Source organism: Macrosteles quadrilineatus, unplaced genomic scaffold (genome assembly GCF_028750875.1).
Source record: "Macrosteles quadrilineatus isolate MER2022 unplaced genomic scaffold, UCM_ALF_1.0 Scaffold_3__2_contigs__length_128488019, whole genome shotgun sequence".
Taxonomy (NCBI): domain Eukaryota; kingdom Metazoa; phylum Arthropoda; class Insecta; order Hemiptera; family Cicadellidae; genus Macrosteles; species Macrosteles quadrilineatus.
This window is the reverse complement of record NW_026542596.1, coordinates 36,101,218-36,128,193: the sequence shown is the minus strand read 5'-3', so window position 1 is coordinate 36,128,193 and position 26,976 is coordinate 36,101,218. Positions and strand designations below refer to the sequence as shown.

Sequence of the window (26,976 nt, the reverse complement as noted above, 5' to 3'; positions counted from 1 at the left end):
CTCGATCATTGTAAAGCTAAATCAATTTTAACCTTTTTTAATAGTTGATATAAGTTAAAAGAATACAACTAACTATTCTATGGATGTGATCATATATTTCATTTATTTGCAGAAGATACCGGTACCGGGCTGCCGCCCATGAATGAAACTGTTTTACAAAACCGTTTGTTTCTCCAATGCTAGAGACATTATGAATGAATGTAACAAAAATAAGTTAGATGCAAGGCAGAGATTGAAGAAATTGGTTTTGTTTCACAACATGTAATGCAACCTTTGTACTATATTTTTAAGCACGATTGTGGGCAGTAAAACATTTTCTTAAAAGTACTGTTTAGTATTATTAACCAAACCCTTTTCTCTTATGTGTGATGATATGAAATTTAAAACATATACAGAATAACAATGACACTCAAAACACTTTTTACTAATCGTGTGTTTGCAACATTATACAAATACTCATATTGTCAAAGGAACACGACTAACCATTCGATTTGTAAATTTATTATTCAATTTTTGTTATTGAAAAATACTTTTTAGGTTTAGTATTTATGACCTTATCAATTATTTGATCTGAGCCCTAATATTTGAAATTTCTCATTAATTACCAAACAAAGCAGATAATACACGATCCCTTGTTACATTTAAACAAAGGGGGATTACCAGTCCCTGTCCCTGTATCTATAGTCTACATTTTATTTTTTAATTTACGGTAACATTGTATGTAAATAGTTTACCTAGAAGGTGATAATTCAGTATTTAGTTATGTGTTACCTGTAATAAAAATGAATTTAATATAACTATTGGTTGTACCCAAAACGTTTCTGGGAGTACCGTAAACGAAAAGATCAGCGGAACCAGTGAGAACGGCCCACGGTACAATTTATAAATAGGCCTAACCTCTTTGCGTTACTAATTACTCCATTACACACGACTAGACAATTTTATTTGAAATTGCTTGGTTATATGCTGAAGATCATCTCATTAGCTACAATTTTCTCGCTTGAAGTTTGCTTCTGACCAAAAAATAAAAAAAATACTCGCTTAGTACCTAACTTTTTCATGTCAAGGTGTAGCCTAATATTTGTTTAACATTTTTAGTCGTTAAAATTTGAATTACGATTTAAATAAGATTATATTTATACTGTCAGATTCTGCAGTTAATGCAGATTCCGAATATATAGGCCTAACTTAAATTGCAGTCAATCTTTTGGATGCACGGCCAGGAGCGTATTAACAACCGCGTGCACGGCTTGAGGAACTGACATATCTGCGTTGGGTCCCCCATAGTGGTGGAGGAAGGTTACCGAAACGGCCCGCTTTTTATCCCACATCTCCTATCTACCCGGTGTTCCAGTTGTGTTATAGTTGTGTTACTTCGATGATTTTACCCAGTGTGGCTGCAACTGTCACACATCAATTAAGTTACAAAGGAAGCACAAAAGGATAAGCCTACTTAGCTGAGATGAAATACAGGAACGAATAGTATGGAGGCACACAAATAAAGGTGGAGGTACAGGTAAAAGAGAAGAATTCCCCTGAGAAGCCTAACTTAACTGGGCTGCACTTTACTTTAGGTCCTACACTCATTCGAATGAAAATCTAACCAAACGATATATCGAATGAAACAATCGAACAAACGATATTTTCATTTGAATGAGTGTATGACCTAAAGTAAAGTGCAGCCCTTAACTGGCAAATGGTAAAATGTGTAGTCTAGTCTATGCAGGGCACAAAGCACAACAGATCTAGGCATACATTCAGTCATAATATCACTGTGGTTTAGAAAATGGCCTGGGGTACAGTTTCTAAAATGGGCTATGCTAATGAAGGTTCAATAATCGAATCGCGATATTAGCATAGCCCATCCAGTTAAGAAACTGTACCCATGGCCTGCGCCTGCATGTATTCAATTAATTGATATCAGCTAATTTATAATCAAACGACTTATTTCTGAGCTGTGGTCTCTTATACTTAATCGATCTTAACACAAGGCCAAGGACAAGACTGTTTTTGCCCAGGACACAAAAATAATAGACAAAATGTGAACCTAGTAAAGGCCTAATCCTATTACTCAGTTAAGAGTTCCATTAAAATGCAAACCATAATTGAGTTATTTCGCTGGAAATACTACCTAATTTTTTACGATGTTACACAAAATATTAAAATTATCTAAACTATGACCCCTTTATATTGGTTTAAATGGTTTGAATGGTTTAAATATTTTTTTACTCACCACAGGAAGAATCGCGAATGTCGTCTACACTCGCCAGCTCTAGAAGTCAGATTCACAACTAAATTTCTTGAGAAAAATACACTGAAACAATTCCTGTGTTCAAGTAATCAAGTGAGTAGATGTAGAATTTCGTATTTAAGTAATTATATGTATTTAAAAAATGACTGAAATGTTTTACCACTAGAATTTAAACATCCACCTTAACCAATCTTTAGTGCGAAAATGTTTACTATTCTGCAGTGGCTGTGTTGACTTTGGTATCCATAGGTAATCCATCATAGCTTCTAGTTTCTAGAAAGGCGAAGAAAGAATGTTGCATGCAATGAATTGTACTTCAATAATCTGTAAGTTTAAAATCATAGTTATAATGGGATCACTCTATCTATAATATTTTAATATTGTTGATATGTAAATAAATTCTTAGTTATTATTTTTTGGAAGGAAGTAAATTATTAAAATAACAACTCTGCATACATTATTATTTTATATATTTTACAGTAAATCCCATCATTTCTACGACTCCTGTGTGTGTTTGGTGTGGTTTGGTACTATTATCTGGAGTACTTCTGAGAAAGTTTCCAGAATTCGAGGCTTTCTCTGAAGTTTCTAACAATAACAATATCTTCTAAAGTTTTAAATACCCCCGCCGCAGCAAACCTGTAGACTAAGCGAATTTCAACTTGTCTTATTACATTTTTACTGGAATATTTCCATTTAATAAAACATATTTATTCCTAATTTAAATAACATGAGATTTAACTAGTGCATAGGTTTGCTGCTACGAGGAAGGTAAAACGTGTTTTTTTTACTATCCGTCAATAGCATAGGATCATGGTGGAAGGAAAAAACATAGGTGTGCTATTCCCACGTATTCTGACGTCACTCGGATTGCAAACAAAATATCACCTGATTGTAACTGTCAAATTAGTATGTATTTGTTTTGATTTTATTGTTTTTGTTTTTATTATTATGAAAACAATAACAACCAAATCAAAACAAATACATATACTAATTTGACAGTTACAATCAGGTGATCTTTTGTTTGCAATCCGAGTGACGTCAGAATATGTGGGAATAGCACACCTATGTTTTTTCCTTCCACCATGGCATAGGATGGTATAAATAAATTTGCCAAATTTTATCAACATATATATTTATATAAAGCCCTAAGTGCCCATGAACTTTTGAGAAAACTACAAGTTACACCCCCATAAACAATGTAGCCTACTTAAAATGTTCGCCATGGCGAGAAACCTTGCGCAAAACTATCCATTATTTCAAAAATTGCCCTTTAAGGTCGTATTGCTTTCTAAAGGGAACTTTCCATATACCTAATGTTAAAAATACCTCAGCTGTACTTTATTTTTATGTAATTCTTTCAATTTATTACCTTATTAAAATCAGGTGTGATTATTTTTAATTACTGTATTCTGTTTTATTTATTTCAGCTTAACTTGATCAATAGGTTTATCTTTGGTTTTATTAATACTTATGAAGTCAAACGGGGTGGGGTGAAGACCGTGGGTAACAGCTAGTATTCCATAAACAAGTAAACTACAATTGTTTTCATTTTCGCCATAAGAATAACATGGGAATTTTAAATTACACTTTATTTTGAATTTTCTCTGTGACCGTTAAGCATACAACAGCGTTTCAATATACTAAATTATTTCTTTTTGTTAGCTCTACAAAATGGTTTAGAAAGAAATTGAATTTTCTTTTGTTTTTAGGGTCAACAATGGGAAACCCCCATTTTTACCCCCATGTTTTTTGTTCCCATGGTCCGATCATCGTTAGAATAAATGTAGGTTTACACGTTTATACGCTAACGGGCACACACATAAACATATATGTATATATATATATGTGTGTGTATGAATTTGAACGGATGGTGTTTTCGGCCTCTTGGGAGCTCAAAACGAATAATTAAATCGGTCCCGGGTCCAGGTCTTACCAATGAGACCTACGGTAATATCTTATTCCCTAAATGGGAAATTCGCTAAAAGAAAAGTTCTCTTTGAGTAATTGAAGAGGCATCACCTATGGCTAGAAGAAAGAAAAACACTGCAGAACTTTCCCGATCGTTCGAATCATTCCTGGGGATATGGAATGTCCTTATCTACTGCTACTGCTATAGATTCAAGTCCATGCAGCAGATCGCCAGAAACAGTAGCATACCCTTTACCTCCATAGAGTAGCATCATATAGATAAAAGTTGTATAGACATGTCTACTTTTATGTCTACTTCTATCTATGGTAGCATGATTCAACGCGTTCTGTTTTGTGAACGAGAAGCGGGGAAATGACTACAACCACGGCCACATTTAACTCCAGGGCCTTACCTAGTTGCCTAATTGCCAACGTTGCAAGTCATGGTGGCAACATAGATAAAACATCAATGTTTTATCTATGGTGGAAGTAAAGTGCTGTCTAGCGCCTAGCGCCAGACGTCCCATTAAGATAACATGACAGACAAGTGACACCAGCTCATTAATTCGCGTAAAATTAATTTACATTTATGATTATACATTTTTTTATTAAAAATAAATCATATGGAATTAAAAACTAAAACAATATTTAAATTGGAAATCTATTAGCGAATTCCTCATATAGGGAATAAGCTATTACCGCAGGTCTCATGGTAAGACCTAGACCCGGGACCGATTTACTTTTTCGTTTTGAGGTCCCTGGAGGCCCAAAACACCATCAGTTCAAATTCATATAGATATATATATATTTATGTCCGTTAGCAAGATAAATCAATCAATTATGATCCGATTTTGATAAAATTTGGTATTTATTTAGCTCTTAGATGTGTTGATTGATAACTGAGGAAGCACGCCGGAAGAAATGGAATATATGGGCTAAGCAGTGGCCTAATGATCGAAATAAAATTAGCAATAAGCTTCAAAAGTGTTTAATGATAAATAAGCTCCGCTAAAACCTATTTTTCAGCTTCATTTTCCGGGTGGGATTGCTGTGAAGACATCAAAACGCGACGCTGCTCTAGAACAACAATACTCACTGCAATAGATTGATGAATACCGTTACGACGAATATCCCATTTTTTTGTTTTATGGGGTAAAAATGGGGAAAATAAATTTTTACCTCTTAAACCCTCCCCCTATAATCCCCTATGTTGTATATATGCTACAGCCCATCACCTCAATCTCGATCTATTTTCTTTCAACCTTTATTTTTTGTGCTTCAGGAAGGCTTTCTGAATTATTTGTAGCCAAGACCTGGGGCCCATTTCATAATAAACTACAAGTTACAAGTTACAACTTGTAACTTGTATTTTCCATTAGATTTGCATTGGGCGATCAGCTGATTTACTAATAATATTAGTTTGTACTTTATTATGAAATGGGCCCCTGGACCTGAACTAGTTCACCAAACCTTTAGACAGCTTTTTCTTTTTGCTTTACCTTAGTTACTAACCTTTTTATGTTGATAACTTAACGTATATTAGCTCATAAGGATTAAACGTATAATAATTATTGTCCCACTTATAGCGAATTTCCCTATAGGGAAGTATAGCTATTACCGTGTAGGTCTCATGGTAAGACCTAGGCCCGGGACCGATTTTCTTTTTCATTTTAATGTCCCCAGAGGCCAAAAAACACCATTCGTTCAAATTTTTATATATGTATACCGGTATGTATATATATATATATATATATATATATATGTGTGTGTGTGTGTGTGTGTGTGTGTGTTTGTGTGTCCGGACGATAACTTGAGTAATTTTTGTCCGATTTTGATAAAATTTGGTTTGACGGTGTAAGGCGGGATAAACTTGAATGAGTTTGGAAACCAGCATGATCGGACCATCGGAACGGGGTTTAACGGGATGTTTTATGGGGTAAAAATGGGGTTTTTAAATTTTTACCCTGAAAACACAAAATGTATAAATTTTTCCCAGGCCTTTTCAAAGAGCTTAAAAAAATAATTAGTTTTTGTACAGTGAATGGTTACGGAGAAAATTAAAAAAATTGTTTTTTTTTTAATTCCAATGTTATTCTTACGCAGAATATTGTAAAATGTTGTAGTTGGCGGATTTATTTATTTCATACTAAACTATTAATATTAAAAAAAACACAGTTTATTAGTTTCTCTTTAACGGCTAACCTAGCTACTCGTTAAACATAAATTTTAATTTAATATATTAATTGTAAATCAAGCCAGGCTAATGGAAATTCGCTTAGTCGGCAGGTCTGCTACAGCGGGGGTAGTTGTATATTACCGATGGCATGACCGATGGCGGATGCCGTTGAGATTGATAGAAATGCAGAGCAGTTGTATGGATAAAAGTTTAGCTGAAACTTTATGGCAGACAAAAAACCTGATAAAACATAATCTAAACCAAACCTCGCCTCAACCTCAACGAACTCAAATCAAAATCTAACCTAAAAGCACTAACTTATTTTTATTACAGGAGTTTAGGCTACTATATATAGATATATTTTATATTAGTTCATATTACTGTAATATCTGTGTCATGGGTAACAGTAACAGTTATGTATTCGGTTGATTATTGTTTAAAATGTACGTTCTGTAGATGATTGCAACTTTAATGTTTCCTAAATAATCAGAAAATAGTCTATAGGTAAATTTATAGGTCAAAAATTTATTACTACTCTTACATTTCAAGAAACTGTTGTATTTTTATATCTGCTCTTAGGAAGTCCTGTCAAGTAATAAACGAAAATGAATACACTTTCAGAGGTAAGTAAATGAACAAAGATGTAGGCCTAAGAAAGTTAGGTGTATGGCTGTGGGGAGTGGGAATTTTTGGCCGGGATTTTCTCCCTAATCCTTGTATTTCCCCTTCTTTTGGGGTATGACAGTCCAAACCTCGTAAACTCCCTACTTTGGGGTGAGAAAGGGTACAGTTTCTTAACTGGGCTATGCTAATATCGATTGAAACTAGGCTATCACATTGAAAATATTGATTAATGATCAATATTTTTTAACTAGGCTATATCATTAATTATAAAATAAAACTGTCATAAACTAACTAAACTTGCTCGTGATGATAAAATCTAATGAAGGTTCACTAATCAAATCGATACCGGTAAGTCAGTTTCAATCAATATCAGCATAGCCCAGTTAAGAAACTGTACCCGCAAAGGGTACAATGGAACCATCACCGCCTCCCTACAACCCCCTATTTTACTTTCAAGAGGGCAAATGCCCCCTGATAAGAACACTTTTAATTTTGATAAGGAATTGTAAATTATGAAATCATTCACTAAACATAACTAAATTTAATTATAAGTTAGGTCCTAAGCCCTCTTAGAACAATACTGTCACATTACTGGTTGGCCAACTTCGAACAGTAGTATACAAAACGAGTTTATTATCTTCGCAGTCTTAATTTTCACACAAAGCTGCTTTCAACTTTGTAAGATTTCAGTTTGTTTTAAGTTAGAGCATTTTGCTTTAGGGGTATTTAACTTTAGGCCTACTTTTAAACAAGGTTAGGCCTATTATAAAAAGTTAAAAGCCTTAACTTATTTCTGTTAAAACAAATATTAAGGTAGGTAGGTAACCCTATAAATATATATATAACAAATATTAGTTTTATTATAACTTAGTATTTAAAGAAATAAATCAAAGTCTTTAAATTTTTAAAGACATGACACAATCTATCTTGACATTGTCAGTCAAGGATTAAGAATACAAGTATTCAAGTAAGTAAGTAAGTAAGTTTATTCAAGTAAGTGTTAAAAAGTTAGCATTAACTTAAGTGCCTTGTTTCATAGAAATTTAAAAATATTCATCGCCTTATTAGGTTTGCCTCTATTTAATTTGATTGCTTGTCAAGAACAAAAGCCTGGGATGCCCGTTCATTGATTCATACAAGAAGTAGAAGTAGGCTAACTAAAGTTAAGGATGTGTCTGAGTTTTCTCTGCGAGGGCTTCCAGTTCTTCAATCCTACAATTCTTCTCCATTCCCTCAGTGATTTAAAGTAGCCTACCATAAAAGCAGTGTGAAGGGCATGTTTATTATCTACCACAGGGGTCTCCATCCTTTTTTACTCAATGGGCCACATTGACTATTTTATGACGAAAGGCGGGCCAGACCGTCAACATTTCAGTGTAGAGAGATAGCCCCCCTTCAAATAACACAAAACAGGTAGTTTTCTATTTAAAAGCTCAGAGATGAAGTTTGAAAATTTATTGCTGATTTTTTGTTGTTACATATATAGGCCTAAGTTAACTGTTTGACTAAAAAACTAAAATTCTGTACATTTTTGTGCAAATACCAGATAAAATAATTTACCCAGGCCTAAGTTAAGTTACCTCACATAATTATTTATGGGTAGGCCTACCTATAAACTGTGTTTGTCATAATTTATACTTTGTCGTAGCATGTAGGCTTATGATTATTCAAATTCATAAGGAAGGAAGTTAATATGAATTCATTTTAGAGTATATTTACCTTGATATTAGTATTTTTTCGATAATGGAGGTTTTTAAGTAGAACTAATAATGAAAACACAGGTTGATACAACACCAAATATTTTTGTTGTAGGCCCAAATATTTTTTAAGTAAGGCCGGGTTCACACTATCCGTTTTCAACGGTCCCGTTTAACGGGAGCGTTTTTGACGGAAGACGCCAACACATTGTATTGAATTGGCGCGTCCACATTGTCCGGTCGAAACCGGACGAGAAAACACAACTCACTGTCAACCGGATGATGCCGCGTGGCGGGACGACAGGACATTCGATGCAACCGGACGAAGACGAAAAACACATTCAGTCTTGTGGGTGCGTTCACACTATCCGGTTTGTTTCCTGATGTTATTATAAAAAGTAAGGAACGTTCACCTGCATCACGTTCACGACAAAAAGGATGAATCCAATGACTTCTGTTATTGGTTCTCAGTAAACCACTTGCTTCCATTACACAGACAAATTTTATATTAGACAGCATGACTATTACCTTCTAAAACCAAATTTACAGCAAGTAAGAAAATGTAACTGAACAGCCACGTCTACACTCCGACTTCACGACCGAGAATGGCGCGTGGGATTAACCAACCGGGTGACAGGTACGGATGATGTGGACGCGCAACACTCTTCCCGTTAAAACGCACCCAAACGCACCCGTTTTTGACGGATGCGGTGAAACGGATAGTGTGAACCCGGCCTAAGTTTACTTGATTAAACATTTAATTGTAATGATGGTAAGAATAATCAACAACGAGTTTACCAGGAGTGTAAAACTAAAATCAACAGCAATTTTCAGACAGAATGTTCAGCCAAATCAGGGTTAAAGCTTGTTGTCCTGATCCTTCATAGGATTGTTTTCAATTCAAAGGTTCACTTAGCTTGGAAGATCTGTAGGCCTATTAAGATCGCTCAATCACTAAGCACATGCTTAGAGTTCATTTCTTTGATTGGATAAACGTGAAAAGTGTGAGAGAGGTGTACTTATTACAACTAGTGTCTCTGTTGCTCGAATTCGAGCAATTGCTTAGTATTAGAGGAGCTATTTTAAAACAAATAAAATTTATAATTTCTGATGACTTTTAAAGATTCTACTCAAAGATAATGGAAATACTCTAGATGTACATAACAGATCAATATAGGTACTCAACATTTCTTGTAAATATCTTATAGTTTTTCAAAAGCTGATCTTGTTTTTTAGTGTTTTCTTCAAATAGCCTTACTCCTAACCACATTAGGTTGTCCATAATAACGATTATAAATAATAATAAAAAAAAAAAAAAAAAACATTATTTCTATTTCTTCTCCTTGGTGGTGTTCTATGACTTTCCTATGTTTCCATACTTTGCAAATCGGCTCTTTCAATGATTACTAAGAAATGCAGCACAGTGTTAATTCAGTTATCTATTTAATACTGTATCAAATTTTCCAAGCTCTATCGCTTTTTTCCATTACAATATTTAAACGCCAACCCAAATTCAAATAGTAAATATTTCATTTCAACCAAGTCAGTAAATGTTTGTAGCAAACTGTAAATTGGCAAACTTATTGCCTGTTTATAATTAACATATATGTTCCTCTTCTCACTTTTAATTTCTGACAACAGCTTGAGTTTCATAACAATTTTTGTTTCCCATGTTAATCTTATGGAGAAATACAAAACTTTAACCCTTCCCGGACGGGTGACGGATATATCCGCCTTCTTATTAAACAGACTGGCAGGTGCTTGAGCAGTAACCAGATATTTCGCGGTACCAAGGCACCACTTTCCTGCTCTCTCCATGGCTACGCTCTCTCCCGCACTCTCCCCTCTCACCCACGCCTTCCCCTCTCGTGTGTCACCCCCTTCCGCGCACCGCCCACCGCCCACCTCTCCTACGCTCCCCCCTCGTCATTTTGCGCTCAACACTACATTGTCTTTATTTATTGTTTACATATTGTTCTTTATTTATTGTTTACATATTGTTCTTTATTTATTGCCTAATGTTGTCATGGTCATATCTTCAAAGACGGGTGGCGGATATATCCGCTGCTTTTCTACTCATCTTCGGACGGGTAGCGGATATATCCGCATAGTTAAAAACAAGTAAAAATTATTTTGACAGTATGAAGTGTTTTATTGTGTTTATTTTATGTATACTTGCAAAACAAAACACAAATAACAAAAATAAATTTTTATTTTTTCCTATAATTTTCCCCGTTCTATGTCACGATTTCGCCTGTCCGGGAAGGGTTAAAGGGCCCCAGGGCCTTACTCTCTAATTATTTCCCTAAAAATAAAGTTTGCTGCACAACTTCACGTTACGCTCTTTTCAATGACACCAAAAACATGTCAATCGGTTCAGTAGTTTCAGAGGAGTAATTGTCACAAAAAACCTACTTGCGTATAAAATCTATATAAATAAGTATCCTTATATATAATACGTGAAGGCGATTTCTACGAAACACTAGAGGTCGTGCGGAACGAGGTGAAGCCTGAGATTTTCGGCGGGAACGGTCTAAAGTGGGGAAATCCATGGTGGGGGTAGGAGACGAGCCGATCGTCGCCTCGCATAGCGACACTTCCCCCGCCACACCACTATTCCCCTCCAAGCTTCACCTCGTTCCGTACGACCTCTACTCCTCCGTTAATAATGGACGGATTTTTACAAACAACGTGTCCAAATAAAGTATTTTTTTTGTGTAGACGCCCCCTTTCACCAATTCCTGTTATAAAAATCCTCGGGCTTTGCCCCACAGGCCTTCAAAGTTGGATTTTCTCCCATAAGATTAACATGGGGGAATTTAAATATTTAATTGGAAACTTTGTCCCCACTAATTTGAGACTTTATGTTAATGATAAGGCTGAGACAACTAACTGACATCCCCCATGTCAAGGAATTCCAGCTTTAACAGTAAACCCACAATCAATTTCTCAAAACTATGCTAGAGGGTTCATTCATTGGCACAGAAGTACGATATGAACTGACGCGACGTGACGAAGGAAAAATCAAACTTACACTGTAACGGATATACCTCCCTTTAAAGTTAGAATACGTCTTCCCAAAAAATATTTTCTTTTCAAATTAAATAATATTTCACTGATGAAATCACGGAAGTTTTTAACTACAAAAGACCCACCAATACGATTTTAATACTATTTAAAGGTTCTTCCAAAGGAAGAAATATATAACATACTAATAATATCTCCGATGACGTACGGTATGGGAAATATTAAATAATCATTGAATGATCATCCAAATTTGGCCACTAACGCAATTAAAATCACTATTGTTTTTACACTTAATACCCTTTAAACAATGCTAAATGCTCAAAATATGTATATTTCACCCAATTTATCGCAGTTGGATGAATAAACGTAAGCCGTGAAAGTAACCGTAGATTTCGACGGGTTTCACCTAGTACAGTTGAACCTCGTTTGTACGAACCTCGATAAAACGAATTCCTCGATAAGACGAATTTTTTTTAATCCCCTTGACACTTTCATATAGGTCAATGCTAAAAACACCTCTATACAACGTAGTAATTAAGTTAAAAACCTCCATAAGACGAATTTGTTTGTGACATGGGCTAGGACTGATTAACCTCTATACAACGAATATTCTTAGCACAAAACCTCTACAAGACGAACGTGACCTCTATAAGACGAATTTATCATAATCTTAACCTCCATAGTACGTAGTTTTCAAAACAAACAGAAGCTTGTCTCAACATGAAACCCCCACCCATCCCTCCTCCTTCCTCAGTCATTGTTTGGAGAAACCTTGGAGCGAGGAGAAACCTCTATAAGAAGAATAACAGCAGCATTAAACCTCGATAAAACGACCCTCTTTATTAAGAATACCTCTATAGTACGAATTTTTCCCGTACCCCTTGAAATTCGTCTTATAGAGGTTCAACTGTATCCTTATATATAATAAGTGAAGGCGATTTCTACAAAACACTACTCCTCCGTTAATAATGGACGGATTTTTACAAACGACGTGTCAAAATAAAGTATTTTTTGTGTAGACGCCCCCTTTCACCAATTCCTGTAATAAAAATCCTCGGGCTTCGCCCCACAGGCCATCAAAGTTGGAGTTTCCCCCATAAGATTAACATGGGGGAATCCAAATATTTAATTGGAAATTTAGTCACCACTAATTTGAGAGAACGGCTGGGCGTAGAAACTTGGTAGAGGTGTCCAAAGAAAGGTCTTGGTCTGTAGATGAGTTATAAAAAGAAAAACTAAGCAAAATTCCTTACAACTCTGCCCCAGAAGCCTTTAAAGATCCCTCCACAGAGTTGTTTACGTTTTGGACACAAGAATAATACTTTTTAATGAAACAGCTGTTCATTTTTAAATTCTATTTCAAACAACACACATTTATTGGGAGTTACTGAATTGTAGGCCTACCATAGACTAACCAACACAACTTGGGGGCGTATGTTTTATCTATGATTGTACCAAATAAGTATTTGCAATGTTATTTTCTGATTTTAAAATTGATTTTCTTTTTTATCATGTCATGTTTTGCAATGTAACGTTCCATTACGAAATCGGTGGAAAATCCTTTTATCACAGCAATTCTTAAATTATTTCTTATTGAACTATCTTATATCTATTGAACGGGTTGGTGTCTGCCTTTTTCACCAATTTTGCCTACATTTTATTCTACACATATCAAATATTTATGTAGAAATATCTGCTCTTATCGTGTCTAATAAAATCCAAACATAGAAACCTTGCCTGAAATGGTACCCATCTTGACAAATTATTTGCACCTGCCTATATTACGGACTTTGGCGCACTGGGTTGGTAACATTATTGAAAATTCTGGGCAACAACACAAAATTTTGGCTGTAAAATACGGTACAAAGAGAAAATACTATTTAAGCAGCTACTGTCATGACAGAAAGGTCATATTCCTTTTAAGCTAGATCACATAATCCTTTATAAGATACGTTGATTAACAATATGTAAACGTCACATAAAAGTAAATATATATGTAACAGCCAATTAACAGTATTTTTGCTTTTTGGAAATGTCCCATTGCTATGTCATTTGCATTATTTGTTGCCAATGAAGCCGCCAAGACCATATGAACTATGAGGACCCTAACAGTTCAAGAATAAAAGCCAACTTCACTTCAAGTATATTCCACTACACCTAACATTCCGTAGAGAGATTATATTGACACTTTATGTTATTTATAAGGCTGAGACAACTAACTGACATCCCCCATGTCAAGGAATTCCAGGTTTATCAGTAACCCCACAATCAATTTTTAAAAACTATGCTAGAGGGTTCATTCATTGGCACAGAAGTACGAAATGAACTGACGCGAGGTGACAAAGGAAAAATCAAACTTACACTGTACAAGTATAATATATAACAACTATACGTTATATAAGTTAAAATATGTCTTTCCAAAAAATATTTTCTTTTCAAATAAAATCTTCAAGTGTTAACTACAAAAGATCCACCAATACGATTTTAATACTATTAAAAGGTTCTTCCAAAGCGTACGGTATGATGAATATTTTATTCATTGAATGATCAACCCAATTTGGAATTGGAAGTGGAATTTCACTCAATTGATCGCAGTTGGATGAATTAACGTAAACCTTGATATAGGTACCTCCCTTTGAAGTTAAAATATGTCTTTCCAAAAAATATTTTCTTTTCAAATAAAATCATCAACCGTCGATTTCGACGGGTTTCACCTAGTATAGATATATAATACGTGAAGCCGTTTTTTGTTAATGCAACTCCTCCCTTATTTGTGGACCAATTTCAACGTTTAAGGTGTCAAAATATTCGTCTCAATATGTAGTTTTGCAATAAGGTTTTAGAATTTTAAAATTCCTACTCTTAAGGACGTGAGGCCCTCTGAAAGGTCGGGTTTTCCCCATAAGAAATACATAGAGTAAATTTAAAAACAAAAAACAGCTGTTTATAAAAAGAAACTCATTAGCTTAATGTGAGTAAATATTAATGTTTTTGTAATATTCAGTAGGTTAAGACCAAGTTAAACAGCTAATCAGTTTTGTTGGAGAACGGAAAATGCATCAAGTTCAAAGAAGAAATATTGAAAACGGGAGGAGGTGACAATTAAGATATCTTATGCGTATAAGGAGAGTAGAGAAAGAGAGGCCTTGCCTAACAGATACCCATCCAGATACACATCCACTTGGTGAGCTGAATAATATTTGCCAGTTCTGCTATGCAACTTACTTTGGAAGTGAAAAAATATACGAAGCACATAGTATTATTGTCAAGGTGGTAAAGTAAACTTGCCCAATGTCAGATCAAATGAATGCATGCAAGAAATGTTTACTTCTGACACTGACAGATCGAAATATTTCCAAACATTTTGTAGAAACCATAATAATGCCTTGACTATGATAAGTTCAAGTAGTAAGATAATACCAAATCTTGGCGGACCTTATGTTTTTATTGTAAACTTTTGTATTACTCGCTCTACTTAATTGAGAAAAAACACAAATAGATTGTTTACTTGTAGGTTATGTTGCCAGTTCCTCGGACAAACTTATTCAAAGTTTTTTGACTGAATTCACCAACACAATCAAGACATTTCAAGTCAAAAATAAGAAGTTTCAAAAACTCATTTGCTATTGAAAGTTTTAGTGGCAATATTAGACCAAACACAAGTGAAGGAATTAGTGTTTATGTATTCAACGATCGAGTAGTTACGTTAAAGTTTATTTTTATGATTCAGGACAGGCAAATAATATACGCTGTTCAAAAAGAGAAAATGAAAATTGCTATCCAAATCTTATAGCTACAAGAGTTATCCAACCTATTTCGACAAATGAATCCATACTTTCAAATCTTTGGAACAGGTATTAAGAGGAACTTCACTGAACAACGTGAGCACGTTCTGATGTGGGGTATATACTGTGACTGACAGACAACACGTTAAAATACGTTAACCAGCTTTCAATAGTGTTGCTGCTTTAGCCTATTCAAAGCAGATTATGGCTGTCCAGTTGGTAACCCAGAGTTTGTGGGTAAAATAATGGAGCACATGAAATGGTTGATATCACCCCACTTTTCAGGATTCTCTACGGGGAAAATTTGTTTGATAAGGGGGATGTCTCAAATCAAAGAAATAAAATGACCCAACTTAAATTACCTAACACAGGTCAGTAAGGCAACAGTTTCCTTAAATTCTCAATGCTGGAAAAACTTTGTTGCAACATGTTAGCTCAAATTGAAGCAGATCGTTTAGCATTCATTAGAAGTTATCAGTTAAAAACTGAGAGAAGAAATAATGTAGGTGAACCTTGACGACGCAAATAGAGATATAAAATTAGTTTCTAACAAGTGTTTAAACAACTCTAATATGTAACTAGATTACTCAAATTTAAACATAACGTCCTTGGCGTTATGTTTCATACTATGCGGCTCATTGAGTAAGTATAGATTAATTAACATTAAAAAATATCAGTGTAACATAAGTTTATTATCTGGACACCTTTTCATTACAGCTAGCTGGAGATCAACAATCTGGTGACAAATCCAGAACATTTATCTTCAATGACGAAAACCATACCTTGGGGAACTGCTTAGTGTCAATCATTACACAATAGTAAGTTTATTTTTTTCTACCATTCTTACTAAAAACATATTCTTGTATTCGGGATCGAGCTGGGTTGAAATAAGTAAGTTAGTGACCGGTACATTTTTAATCTGCCTGATGATGAGATTTAAATCTCGAAACCTGGTTGCCATAGATTACTTTTAGGAATACTGACAGACTGGTAACATAAACCATTTAATTCAACAAGTAATCATGGACCACTAATCATAATGACATTAAATTCTCCTTAAATTTGAAAGGTTTGCTCAGAGATGGTATAGTCAGAAGTACGGCTCTCTGACCAGCCCCCCAGCATCCTGTGTAGTGCTGAGCGCACACAATATACTTGATGGTAGGGGCTTTTAGTGTAGTTTTCAACCCTGAAGTAGTTTTCATTATAGTTGCGTGCCTATCATTGTAATATGAGCCCATTTCACATGGACTCCTGATATATTTGCATTTCATATTATGCCTATATTTATGACATATAATGTGATGTAGTGAGGATGTTCTGTTCTGCGGATATACTGTGCCACACCCTGCCGAACAGAAGATGCATCTGAGGATACAGACTAACGGGCCTCCAGCCATTCAAATCCTGCAACGCGGACTGCAGGATCTGGAGAAGAAGTGTGACCAGGTGGCTGCCAATTTTAAGGTTAGTATGTAAATTTTGACAAATATTAGCGGACATCGCATTCCCATAAAGCTAAAGGCAGATTTAGGACTAGTCTTGACTGGGCTGCATAAATCACGTTTACGCAACAATGGTCTCTCTGGCAACAGAAAGTTTGTCCACAGAGGATCACGTGATAACAGCGCAACAGTAGTACTGTACAGCTGTACTAATGGCTGTTAGTACAGATTTTTGGTATAAAGAGAATGGTGGGATGGTAAACATGTTAGAGATTTGAAAACGCATGTTGTTACTTAAAAGCTACATGCTCACACTCGTGTAGGCACAATTAAAATAAAATCTATTAATCTAGATCTAGTATCCAATGAATAACCTACTTTAATTGATATACAAATCTGATGGATTAATTCTCTTATGGAAAACTAAGAAGGATCATCGAATAGCAATTTTAAGTCCCACAAACTAAAATATTTTTGTTCAAAGTCGTCATTATTTCATCAACAATCTACCATCATGGTTGGCATCTAACTCGGGTTTTGTTACTATCTCATTTACTTAGGCCTAAATATTCTTGCCAAAAAACATAAAAATGAATACTTCAATTGGCTTAACATTTTTGTAACAATACTGAAAACTTGGCTCTTACAATAAGTTTGAAAGTCACATTTACCATGCACAATAGTGGGTTGGTAAATTAACCTATTGTTAATTTAAAATGACCAGTATGTTAGGAAAAAACATATTTTGAATCCACTGACTTCAAAAGGAATAAAGTTAAGCATTTGTTGGATGGATTCTAATAGGAAAAGTTTCAGAAATATTTTGAATTCACTCACTAAGTATTGCTGCTGTTGTTCCTTCTGATTTTAATACTGCATTTTGTTCCTTCTGATTTTAATACTGCATTCTTATTCTTACAACTTAGTTCGACACAAGATTTTTTGAAGTTACCTTTTTTCAGTTTCCTTTTGTGACTACAAACAAGATCAAGAACAAAAGGCAACTATTGTAAAAACCCAATAGAAACTACTACTACACAATTAAGATGCTTAACTTTGATAAATTTCAAATTGGTGTTGTTTTTGTTTGTTGGGTTTGAAAGGCAACTGACAAAACAGGTCCTATGGGTTGTAAAAAGTTCTTTAAATTGGGTAACACTTTTAATTTGCACTATTGTTTGTTTCAGACCGCAAGGAGGGAATATATGAGTAAAGAAATGGAGGATGTGGACTGAAATGAACATTTGATGTAAATATTTTTTATAAAATTCTTTTTTAATAACATAAGGTTTTTATACCTCCTAATCCTGATAGAATTGAGAATTGTAAACCAAGAATTTATGACTTCAATACTTAGAAAATTACAGAAAAGGAAAAGGAACGAAAAAAATGTACTTATCTGTTAAGGATAATCTACAATTACGATTGAGATTTGACTTCCACGGCTGTGTTTACTTTGGTTGGGCAAGTAAAATGATGGCTCCCGCTTGGCCAAGCTTGCCATTTGAAACAAAATTGTAGCAGATTACTGGAAACCTGTGGCGACTTGTCCATTCATGGTTACAGTGCTCGCCACTAGCAAGCACACACAGGGACAAGCTTGCGCTTCTCCAATCAGGAAACAAAAAAAATTGTTTCTAGAAGCAAGTGTGCCTCAGTTTGCTGTGGTTCACTGACACAGTAGCATCGGTTGTGTAAAACTGTTGTATTAAGTTTTTAGTTGTTCAACATGGATACTGAGTTTTTTTTGTCACAAAAAGGAAAAATTTTGAAACTTAAAAACGGTCTTTATTCAAACAATTTATTCCATTTTAAATAGTGCTTTACAAGCTAAACATTGTGTTAACATTTGCATAGAGAAGAAAACTGAGGACAATATGACAATAGACAAAAGACAATATGAAACAATTTACCAACTAATAAGGTACATTTTATTAACATTGGTTATCTATATTGCTTTGTAACACTGCTGCCTAATTATTCTTGGTAAAACAATTGCAAAAGTAACAATTCACAAGCTCATTTAAATATAAGGTAGGCTACTTATCATTTTACATACATTTCATTTTAACAAGTACAATACACAAACTCAGTTAACAACCATTGATAAATGTTTGGTTTTTTAAATTGGGTAGGTATTATCAAAATATTTTTTTCTTATTCTGTAGGTATTAGTAGCAAAAGTTCATGACATTTTTCAAACAAATCTTAAATCTACATTTAAATTAGTTTTAGTAGGTACATTATTTACTACAGTAGGCCTACCTTTCTTTCTGTTTAATAAAATCATTACAATTCATTTATGTTCCTAGCCAGTGGGGAAAAGAAAGCCTCGGTCCTACCCATCAAAATCTTCGGGTGTTTTTAAAAACTTACTTTTAATGTAATTTAATGTAATCCCATCCTTTTCCGAGGCTTGGTAACTACGTTTCGTAACTGGTATGTTTTCCGATGCGGGTTGTTGGCCCAACGCCCAACCCTTACAAGCCCTTGGAGGACCAGGCTCGAGTTGCCTGCCTTTCGCCTACCTCATAAGTTCCAAGCCAACCTAGGATGCGTTTCCTACCCTGCACTACGGGGAAGCATCAGACAACTCTTGCTAACACCTTGGATTGCACTACTGGGACTGACAGTGTTAGTGTTTTCCCTTGACGTTAGCCATCGGCATGTGCTAAGAAGAGAGAAAGGAACAAGACTGTATGAAGTTTGGAGAGCCAAACCTGGAGGTAAACATCCTTTGGGAAAGCCGAAATTGAGATGGACTGACCAAGTGTTGAACACATCTAGACAATTGGTGCAAATGTCAACTTGGCAGAACACGTGGAAGTGTGGAAGAGGCACACAAGGTGAAGAATCAACTGAGATTTGTGGAGCCGCGGCAGTAAGTAAGTAAGTAAGTAATGTAATCCCATATAAGAATAAATAAGCATCTCTATACAGAAATACTTCCACCCCAGCAAACCTGCAGAGTGCAGACTAAGCAAATTCTAGTGATGTGAACTATCCGATAGAAACAAGCGATTCATCCGGTTGTTGCATGCCAACTGATTCATCCGATGGTTACTTTAATTTTCGTGAGCCATTCATTCTATCACATGTGATCAGCAGAATGAACTATCTCATCTACCGGTATCTGTAAACTACCCGATCCAAGTTTTCATTCAATTGTTAAACTATCTGTCCTGCATTTTCATTCAGTTGAACTATGAACTAGTTATTTGATTACTGGACTGTTCTTCAGTGGAGTCAATAAAACTAGTAGCCTATATTCTTATTAGTATTTTCTAACTAGTTTTAGCTAATTCTCAAAACGAGGTGAATAAGAATTTGCTAAAACTAGTTAGAATATACCTGGGTCATTTGCCGAATCCTAGTATATTCTAACAGGTTATAAAAAAACTAGGCCTAGAAAATACTAAGATGACGCAAACTTTCAATTCTGAACATATCACCCGCCTTGGTGCCCTTTGTTTCCACACACTACACAGGAATACCTCAGTCTAGCTTTATATGTCTGCAAGTGAAGATTACCCTCCATGTATTGTATACTCAGAAGAAGAGCTGGATGATCATGTGGTTGAGGTAGGGAAGAACGTTGATCGGGCATTGCTGGTAAAATCCATGTTGAAAATCCATGTTTTCACTAGTAAAACGTATAAGCTGCATTACATATTTTCATCTAACTCACGTCTATCACAGTGCGTTTTTCTATCATAAACGTAGCCATGACTGGATGATAACCCTTCTTTGGCTTCCGTCACTAGAGAAAGCTAGCCTGCCTACCCCTAGCTTAAAAATCTTTAAGAATATACTAACCCTGGCTTGTAAAAACTAGCTTTTATTCACCTACAAAGATTAGAATATTCTAGTCATTTGGTGATCTTAGAATTTTCTAGGGGTAGTATATTCTGACTATTTTTATTCACCTAGAACTTAGAATATAGGCTACTTGAAATCAGCTTAGTTTGCAAATACTACTTTTTATTTTTATTCACACCACCCATTGAATGCCGTGTATTTGCACAAATGAGTTAGTACTTTACATTATTTAATTATCTACACAAATGTAGAGTATTAAATATTAAAAAGGTTTAATTATTCATCCATTTACAGTTAAATTATCTATCCAGATCAACAGTAACTTGCATTTATGCAGATATTGATATAATTAATTTTAGTTTAAATTATTAATAATATTATTAAGTTAGTATACTAACAGCCTTGATACCTTTTTAAAGGTGTATAATTATTACGTGAGTAAAACATCAAATATAACGAGTGGTCAGAAATCTGGACACATCAAAAGATTAAATAACTACAACCAAGCAACTTAGAAAAATGGGAATAGTCTTCTTAAATAGCAAATAACAAACCTTGTAAAAAATAACATATAATTGTTTTAATAACTTTAAACGAATGAAAAATAAATAAATATATTTATTGTAAAAAATAATACATAGAAGAGGGAAGTAATTTACTAAATGTTAGTTCTTTAATCAGGCAAAACATCTAAAACACTCAAACATATGATTTATCTGTTTATTCATAAATGGTTAAATTCTCCGAAATATGGCGCTGGATAGGAACGCCAAACGCCACACTATTAAAACTATCTTTCTAATCAGGCGCGCGAACAGGATGGTCTATCTATTCATTCTCTAGTCGGACAGATAGTTTTATCTGTCTCCGGCAGCAGCACGGACTCTCCCCACCCCACTACACTAGAAAACCATCGAATGAATCATCCATCTGAAGACTATCGGATGAAACGTCGGATGGTCAAAATCAGTCGTTTGTCCCATCACTATGAATTTTCATTTACCTGATTGGATTTTCAATTAAATCTATTTAAATAACATTAGGTTTAACAAGTACCTAGGTATGCTTCTACAGGGAGAGTAATAAAAAAGTGTGTTTTTTAGCAAAATATTAATAGCTTAGTATAAAATAAATAAATTTGCCAAGTGTTATCAAAATATATCCATACGCAAATACAGTAAACTTATTCTCCATAACAATAAAATGGGAATTTTAAATTTACAATTTTTTAAATAGTCTCAGTAGCTAATAGCTGTACAAAAACACTTCAAATTTTAGCAAATAGTTTTTTGGTCTCTAGGGACATCAAAATTAAAAAGGATATTGGTTCCGGGCCCAGGTCTTACCATGCCACCTACGGTAATAACTACTTCCCTATAGGAAAATTCGCTAAAATTTGGTGACAAACCTAATTTGTCGACAGCTGTTAAAAGATTGATAAGGAATTTTGTCAGTAGTACTGGTAACATCTTTATTTTTCCTTTGGGGGGATCCAGATGGTTGGAATTCTACTATATTTCTGACATCAACCAATTTACTATAATAGTTCCCTGAATGCTTTGCAAAGCTAATTTTCTTTCCAATGTCTTCTCAAAGTGCTTAGAGATCAAAATATTACTCAAAGCTCTCTCTAATAAATAAGAAAAAAGACCAATAAATTTGTGTTCAATGGCTAACTGACATAGGGTCTTTCCATTGAAAGTCTTCAGGCGAAGCGCCGTAGAACATCCAGTAGGCGAGGTTGAGAGCAGCGAAGGACGTTGGGAACAGAATGCGCGAAGCCTGGTCAATGTACGACACACTGTTGACGTGTTTGGGTACCTCTCTCGTAGCCTCCCGCTCTCTTTGCTTGCGGTAGTTCTCGTAACCCACTGCAATATGTCAATAATTAATTGTAGAATATAAGTATACCCAAAGTCTCTACAATTCGAAGGGAGGGATTCCTTCCTGTCATAACAACTATACTTATACATCCTATTAGCACAGTAGTTCATCTTAAATAATGCCATTGATGAGGCAAGAATTAATTGCAAAAAACAAACAAAATTTAACAAATCCTTAAGTAGCTAACTAAAAAATAAGCTTTTGTTTTTTGCAAACCTAAAATAAAATATTTAATTGTAAAGTTCTGTCCCTTATATACACTATTTAAAAAATAAACTCTTTGTCATTCAAACAGTTTATCTTTCCCCGTTGATAATTATTCAACTCTCTTGATGATTTAAAATTTATTTGCTCTTGGCCCACCATTTCAAATTATCAATAGACTACTATGTAGTTATATTCCGTTTTTAACCATAGGAATAAAATAAAGAAAATAAGATGCAAAATTTCTGACCAAGACAGTAAAAGAGCTGTTTCCACTTTGGCACTTGATTCTCAGTCTGAGTCTGGCGCTCGACGGTCGTGCGGCTCGTGTGCACTCGAGCGCCAACTGTAGACAGAGAGAGTCTTTTGGGAGATGCGCTTATACCTCCTGTCATTCCTATACTTGGGTCCTGGAAACATTATAAATATGTTGATTTTTTTCTTTTGAAATAGCATCCTAGAGTTTCAAAAGAGAACTCAAAACAGGATTAATTAATACTGAACATTTTGGTGATTTATTTAGTACAACTAAACTTTAATTCTGACAATAATTTACATGATATTGGATAATTCAATAACAAAACTTGCATAAACTAATATTTTTTTTTTAGATTTTCCCAAACTTGGTCATAGACAGGCGAATCTTCTCCTGCGTTGTTCCCATTTCTGAATGAGTCTGGATTCCGAACCCTCAATATACGATACAGTTTTCTCGCCAGGAAGAACACACCTTAGTTCCCTTGCCAATAGAATCACCTAGTGTAGTAATTTTAAATGTTGAATTCCAGGTTGCAGCGCATGTTAGGTGTATTTACAGCAGTTTTTTATGTGTTTTACTTGCATAAATAAGTGATAGCTTGGTTATCCCACTTCCAATTGAAAGGGTTTTATAGTAAAAAATGAATAATTAAATTAATGCAAGTCTACATACTACTAGTCTTGCATCTAATATATTGGTGTTTTTAGCCCTGATAACTCGTAACAGTTTTTAATTTTAAGGGGGGGTACTTTATATAAAATATATTCTTCTGCCTTAGACACCAACATTAACATTCTCCAAGTCTTTATGACATTTTGTTATACTACTGTAAGACCTATCGGGTAGAACACACCTAGGACAAACTATAGGTATATAGGCAGGCGATATCAGCGGTTCGGAACCTGTTACCGGTACCTGCCAATACGACTTACATTGTATATTGGACATATGAGTGATGAGCGACGACGCGCAGCTCTGAATGTGAGGCTCTCTGTGTCACTACCTGCTCGGGCTCGACTGAGGTCCATCCCTACACTCAGACCTACCACCTGTACAAAATGCAATATGGTTACGATTATTTGATTTTAGACTAAATATTGTTTTTCAATTTTGCTTTGACAGATAGATGTTGGTGTTTGTAGGTGTAGATGTTGATGTATATTCCAAGTGAGTTTTTGAAACATTAAAATGATTAACATTCAAAGATTGTGGATACCATATCATATTTTAATCACAGATTTAAAATGTTCCAGAATACACACAGATGTGTTAACTCCTTTTATTATCCACTTCGTTGATCAAAAATAGTTCAAGAAGACGGCCTATCTGTTTCCAACTGACACTCATGTGCAAAGAATTGCACAACAACTATTGTAGTCTTTATGATACACCTCTTGAAATCACATTTTGTCTGCTTTTGTGTGTTTGAGCAAGTAGTCTTAAAAATATATATATAACTGCATCGCAACGTACGTCGCACAGTTATTAAATGTTATTTAGTAAATATCAATATTTTGTAGCATTTATCATATAAGCAATGTTGTTAGTTGAATACTTTTGTACAATACTTTTTACTATTTCGAGTAAACTTTAAAACAAATTACCTCATCCACTCCGACGTCTTCCCACTCTTCTTCGTCCACCGGGATTTCACCACTTCCCACCTGGAACGCAAAAAAATTAAGCTTCTGTAAAAGAAACAAGATAAAATATATTGTATTTTATTTTACTTGTCGGTAACGTATGTTGCATACCTTGGTAAAGTAGTGCACACCGGCAAACTCCAGCAGAGTAGCTATACAGTATAAGAAAGACATCAGGAGGAACCAGTCTAATGCTGTGGCGTACCGAACCTTAGGAAGGTCAGTCCGACTGTCTAAACTGATGGTGGACAAGGTCAACACAGTTGTGATACCTTTAACAGGAGGAAACATAAATATTAAGCCTAGAAATCATAATCGAGCAAATAAGTGATCGAAGAAAGCAACAAACTCACCTAAGATTTCTAAAGGTTGTTGCTATTCGCCTTTAGCTAGCCAGTCATACGCCAATACTTCTTCTCTTCCGAGGCAACTTTTTTGGTTATTTTATTTGTATAGAATGTCTGTTGTGATTGTTCTTGCAGATGTGTAATTAGCGATTCCAAATGCATTGTTATGTTCAAAGGAATATAAATACTCTTATTCTTAAAATAGTCTTATTTTTAATAAACAGGTTGAACTATTTTTGGCAGTTCACACTGGAGGTCATCATATCTTTTATTTATCGTCATGTGTAATAATAAGCTGATCGGTCTGTAACAGAGCTTCAAAGTCATTTCACCCGCATCTTTCCAATGTGGCTTGAAATACCCCTAACAGTATTGACTTTTCAATATTTCTGATAACTTTTAAACGTTTATTTTATGTATCCCTAAGTGTTATTCTTAAAATTAAACCTCCCAAAAGCGTTCCTAGGATAACAATTGTACAAATATACCATTAGATACAGTGGTAGTTATATAGTAATACACTAAATATCCACAACTATAAAACATAAATCCTACGGATACTCACACAGTCCCACCCTGTCACTAGTGGCTTCCCGATGTATCCAGAAAGATACCCAGGACAGTACCACAATCAGGATACAAGGAACATACACCTGGATAAGGAAATATCCTGTGTTCCTCTGCAAGTTGAAGTTCACTTGCAGCAATGAAAACTCTCCTACAGAAATGAACAGTGTTACTGTGTTACTATACTACAACTGATGTGCCGCATTAAACCATTGTTATGTTGTATGGATGCGATTTAAATTATACAGTCAAATACATTACGAAGTACACTAGGTCCCCAATTTTACTCTCAATGTCATTACGTCAGATTGAAGAAATCGTGGTTCTAGCAATTGTAATGATGACCTAGATTGGTAAAATGACCCCATCGGTAAAATCTCAACAAAAAATGTTTGACAAACTGGTACAAAGTTTTAAAATTAATGATTTGTATACCCAGAACGGGACACACTTTTCCTCAATCATAACCTCAATATTTTTTGTTTAACATTTAAAAGACAACTAACCCTTTTTAGTGAGTTAACCGAAAAGGAAAATATAAATATTTTCTTTAACGTCTTAATACTCTGAGAATTGAAGAAATTTAGTCTTTTGTTAAAATGTTATTCTAGATTTTGGAATTCCACAGGTTGTTCTTTCTTCTGAGATTTTACCTACACTCTGATGTTAAATGGGCAACCAATATGCACGAATTTTGGATGAAGATTGAAATTTGACAACAACTTTCTACTGGCAAACAGCTCTCCAAGTTCAATAATAATTTTTATGTGTTAGTAGCTCTTTATCAAGGAGAAAAAATTATTTCTGAATTAATCACAGTTCACAGGTATCCTCTGCAAATACCTTCTCTGCGCTTGAATGTGAAGTTCCTTTGAGGGCTGCTCATCAGATCAAACTGTGATAGAGTCATACCAGGAGAGAATGAGACAGCTTTCGCACTCTGCCATTGGTACTGCAGTTGGTGGGACGGGTAGGCATCTAAACATTGAAACATCAGTAGACAACTAACACGATGGGACATTTACGACACACGAGGGTTTCAATAATTGATTCTGGGGCTAAAGAAAACTGATATTAGTCTGTCCCAAACCAACACAGATCATCTAGTTTCATTGTACTTTCACTTTTAATTCATATTTGGGTAATGACCAGTTTTTTCTCGATCTTAATTGGAAATATTAATGATAAAATCTTGTAATGGTTTTAATATTATTGAAATATGTTTTACTTTTTAAATAAACTTAAATCTTTTGAATAAGGGTCATAACAGTCTTATTGATTAGTGTCCAGGGTTGGGCCAGAAGATTTATGGTAATCCCACTAAAGATCAAGTAATC

At 34.8% G+C, this 26,976-nt stretch overlaps 2 protein-coding genes across 5 annotated transcripts in view; one reads left to right on the top strand and one right to left on the bottom strand.

Moving 5' to 3' along the window:
- The first annotated feature begins 2,511 nt into the window (after nucleotides 1-2,511).
- LOC128990090 (probable DNA-directed RNA polymerases I and III subunit RPAC2) lies at nucleotides 2,512-26,483 on the top strand. Of its 4 annotated transcripts, none has more exons than XR_008490488.1 (5): nucleotides 6,631-6,961; nucleotides 14,691-14,870; nucleotides 16,189-16,289; nucleotides 16,782-16,938; nucleotides 18,104-18,200. XR_008490488.1 is itself a non-coding variant. In XM_054412328.1 (5 exons), the coding sequence occupies exons 1-4, from the start codon at nucleotides 6,944-6,946 to the stop codon at nucleotides 18,149-18,151; spliced, it is 324 nt and encodes a 107-aa protein (XP_054268303.1). In that variant the 5' UTR covers nucleotides 6,631-6,943; the 3' UTR covers nucleotides 18,152-18,165; nucleotides 26,459-26,483. The 4 variants fall into 4 exon arrangements, 2 of the variants coding, with proteins under 2 accessions (XP_054268303.1, XP_054268302.1); XM_054412328.1 differs by lacking the exon at nucleotides 14,691-14,870 and adding an exon at nucleotides 26,459-26,483 and having other exon boundaries at nucleotides 18,104-18,165; XR_008490487.1 differs by lacking the exons at nucleotides 6,631-6,961; nucleotides 14,691-14,870 and adding an exon at nucleotides 2,512-2,577 and having other exon boundaries at nucleotides 18,104-18,191.
- Nucleotides 21,070-26,976, bottom strand: part of LOC128990088 (gamma-aminobutyric acid receptor subunit alpha-6-like) — a 132,795-nt gene continuing 126,888 nt past the window's right edge. The window contains exons 7-13 of the mRNA XM_054412324.1: nucleotides 26,483-26,617; nucleotides 25,638-25,790; nucleotides 24,837-24,997; nucleotides 24,687-24,746; nucleotides 24,015-24,131; nucleotides 23,074-23,233; nucleotides 21,070-22,606 (exon numbers count right to left, since the gene is read on the bottom strand). Coding sequence (XP_054268299.1) covers nucleotides 22,401-22,606; nucleotides 23,074-23,233; nucleotides 24,015-24,131; nucleotides 24,687-24,746; nucleotides 24,837-24,997; nucleotides 25,638-25,790; nucleotides 26,483-26,617 — 992 coding nt within the window. The 3' untranslated portion in view covers nucleotides 21,070-22,400. The remainder of the gene's footprint in view (nucleotides 22,607-23,073; nucleotides 23,234-24,014; nucleotides 24,132-24,686; nucleotides 24,747-24,836; nucleotides 24,998-25,637; nucleotides 25,791-26,482; nucleotides 26,618-26,976) is intronic.

Excerpts from the sequence above, each read along its gene's own strand:
- LOC128990090 (XM_054412328.1), top strand. Across the intron at positions 16,290-16,781 it reads GTGTCAATCATTACACAATA|TGAGGATGTTCTGTTCTGCG; the intron begins GTAAGTTTATTT and ends AATGTGATGTAG. Across the intron at positions 16,939-18,103 it reads AGGTGGCTGCCAATTTTAAG|ACCGCAAGGAGGGAATATAT; the intron begins GTTAGTATGTAA and ends TGTTTGTTTCAG.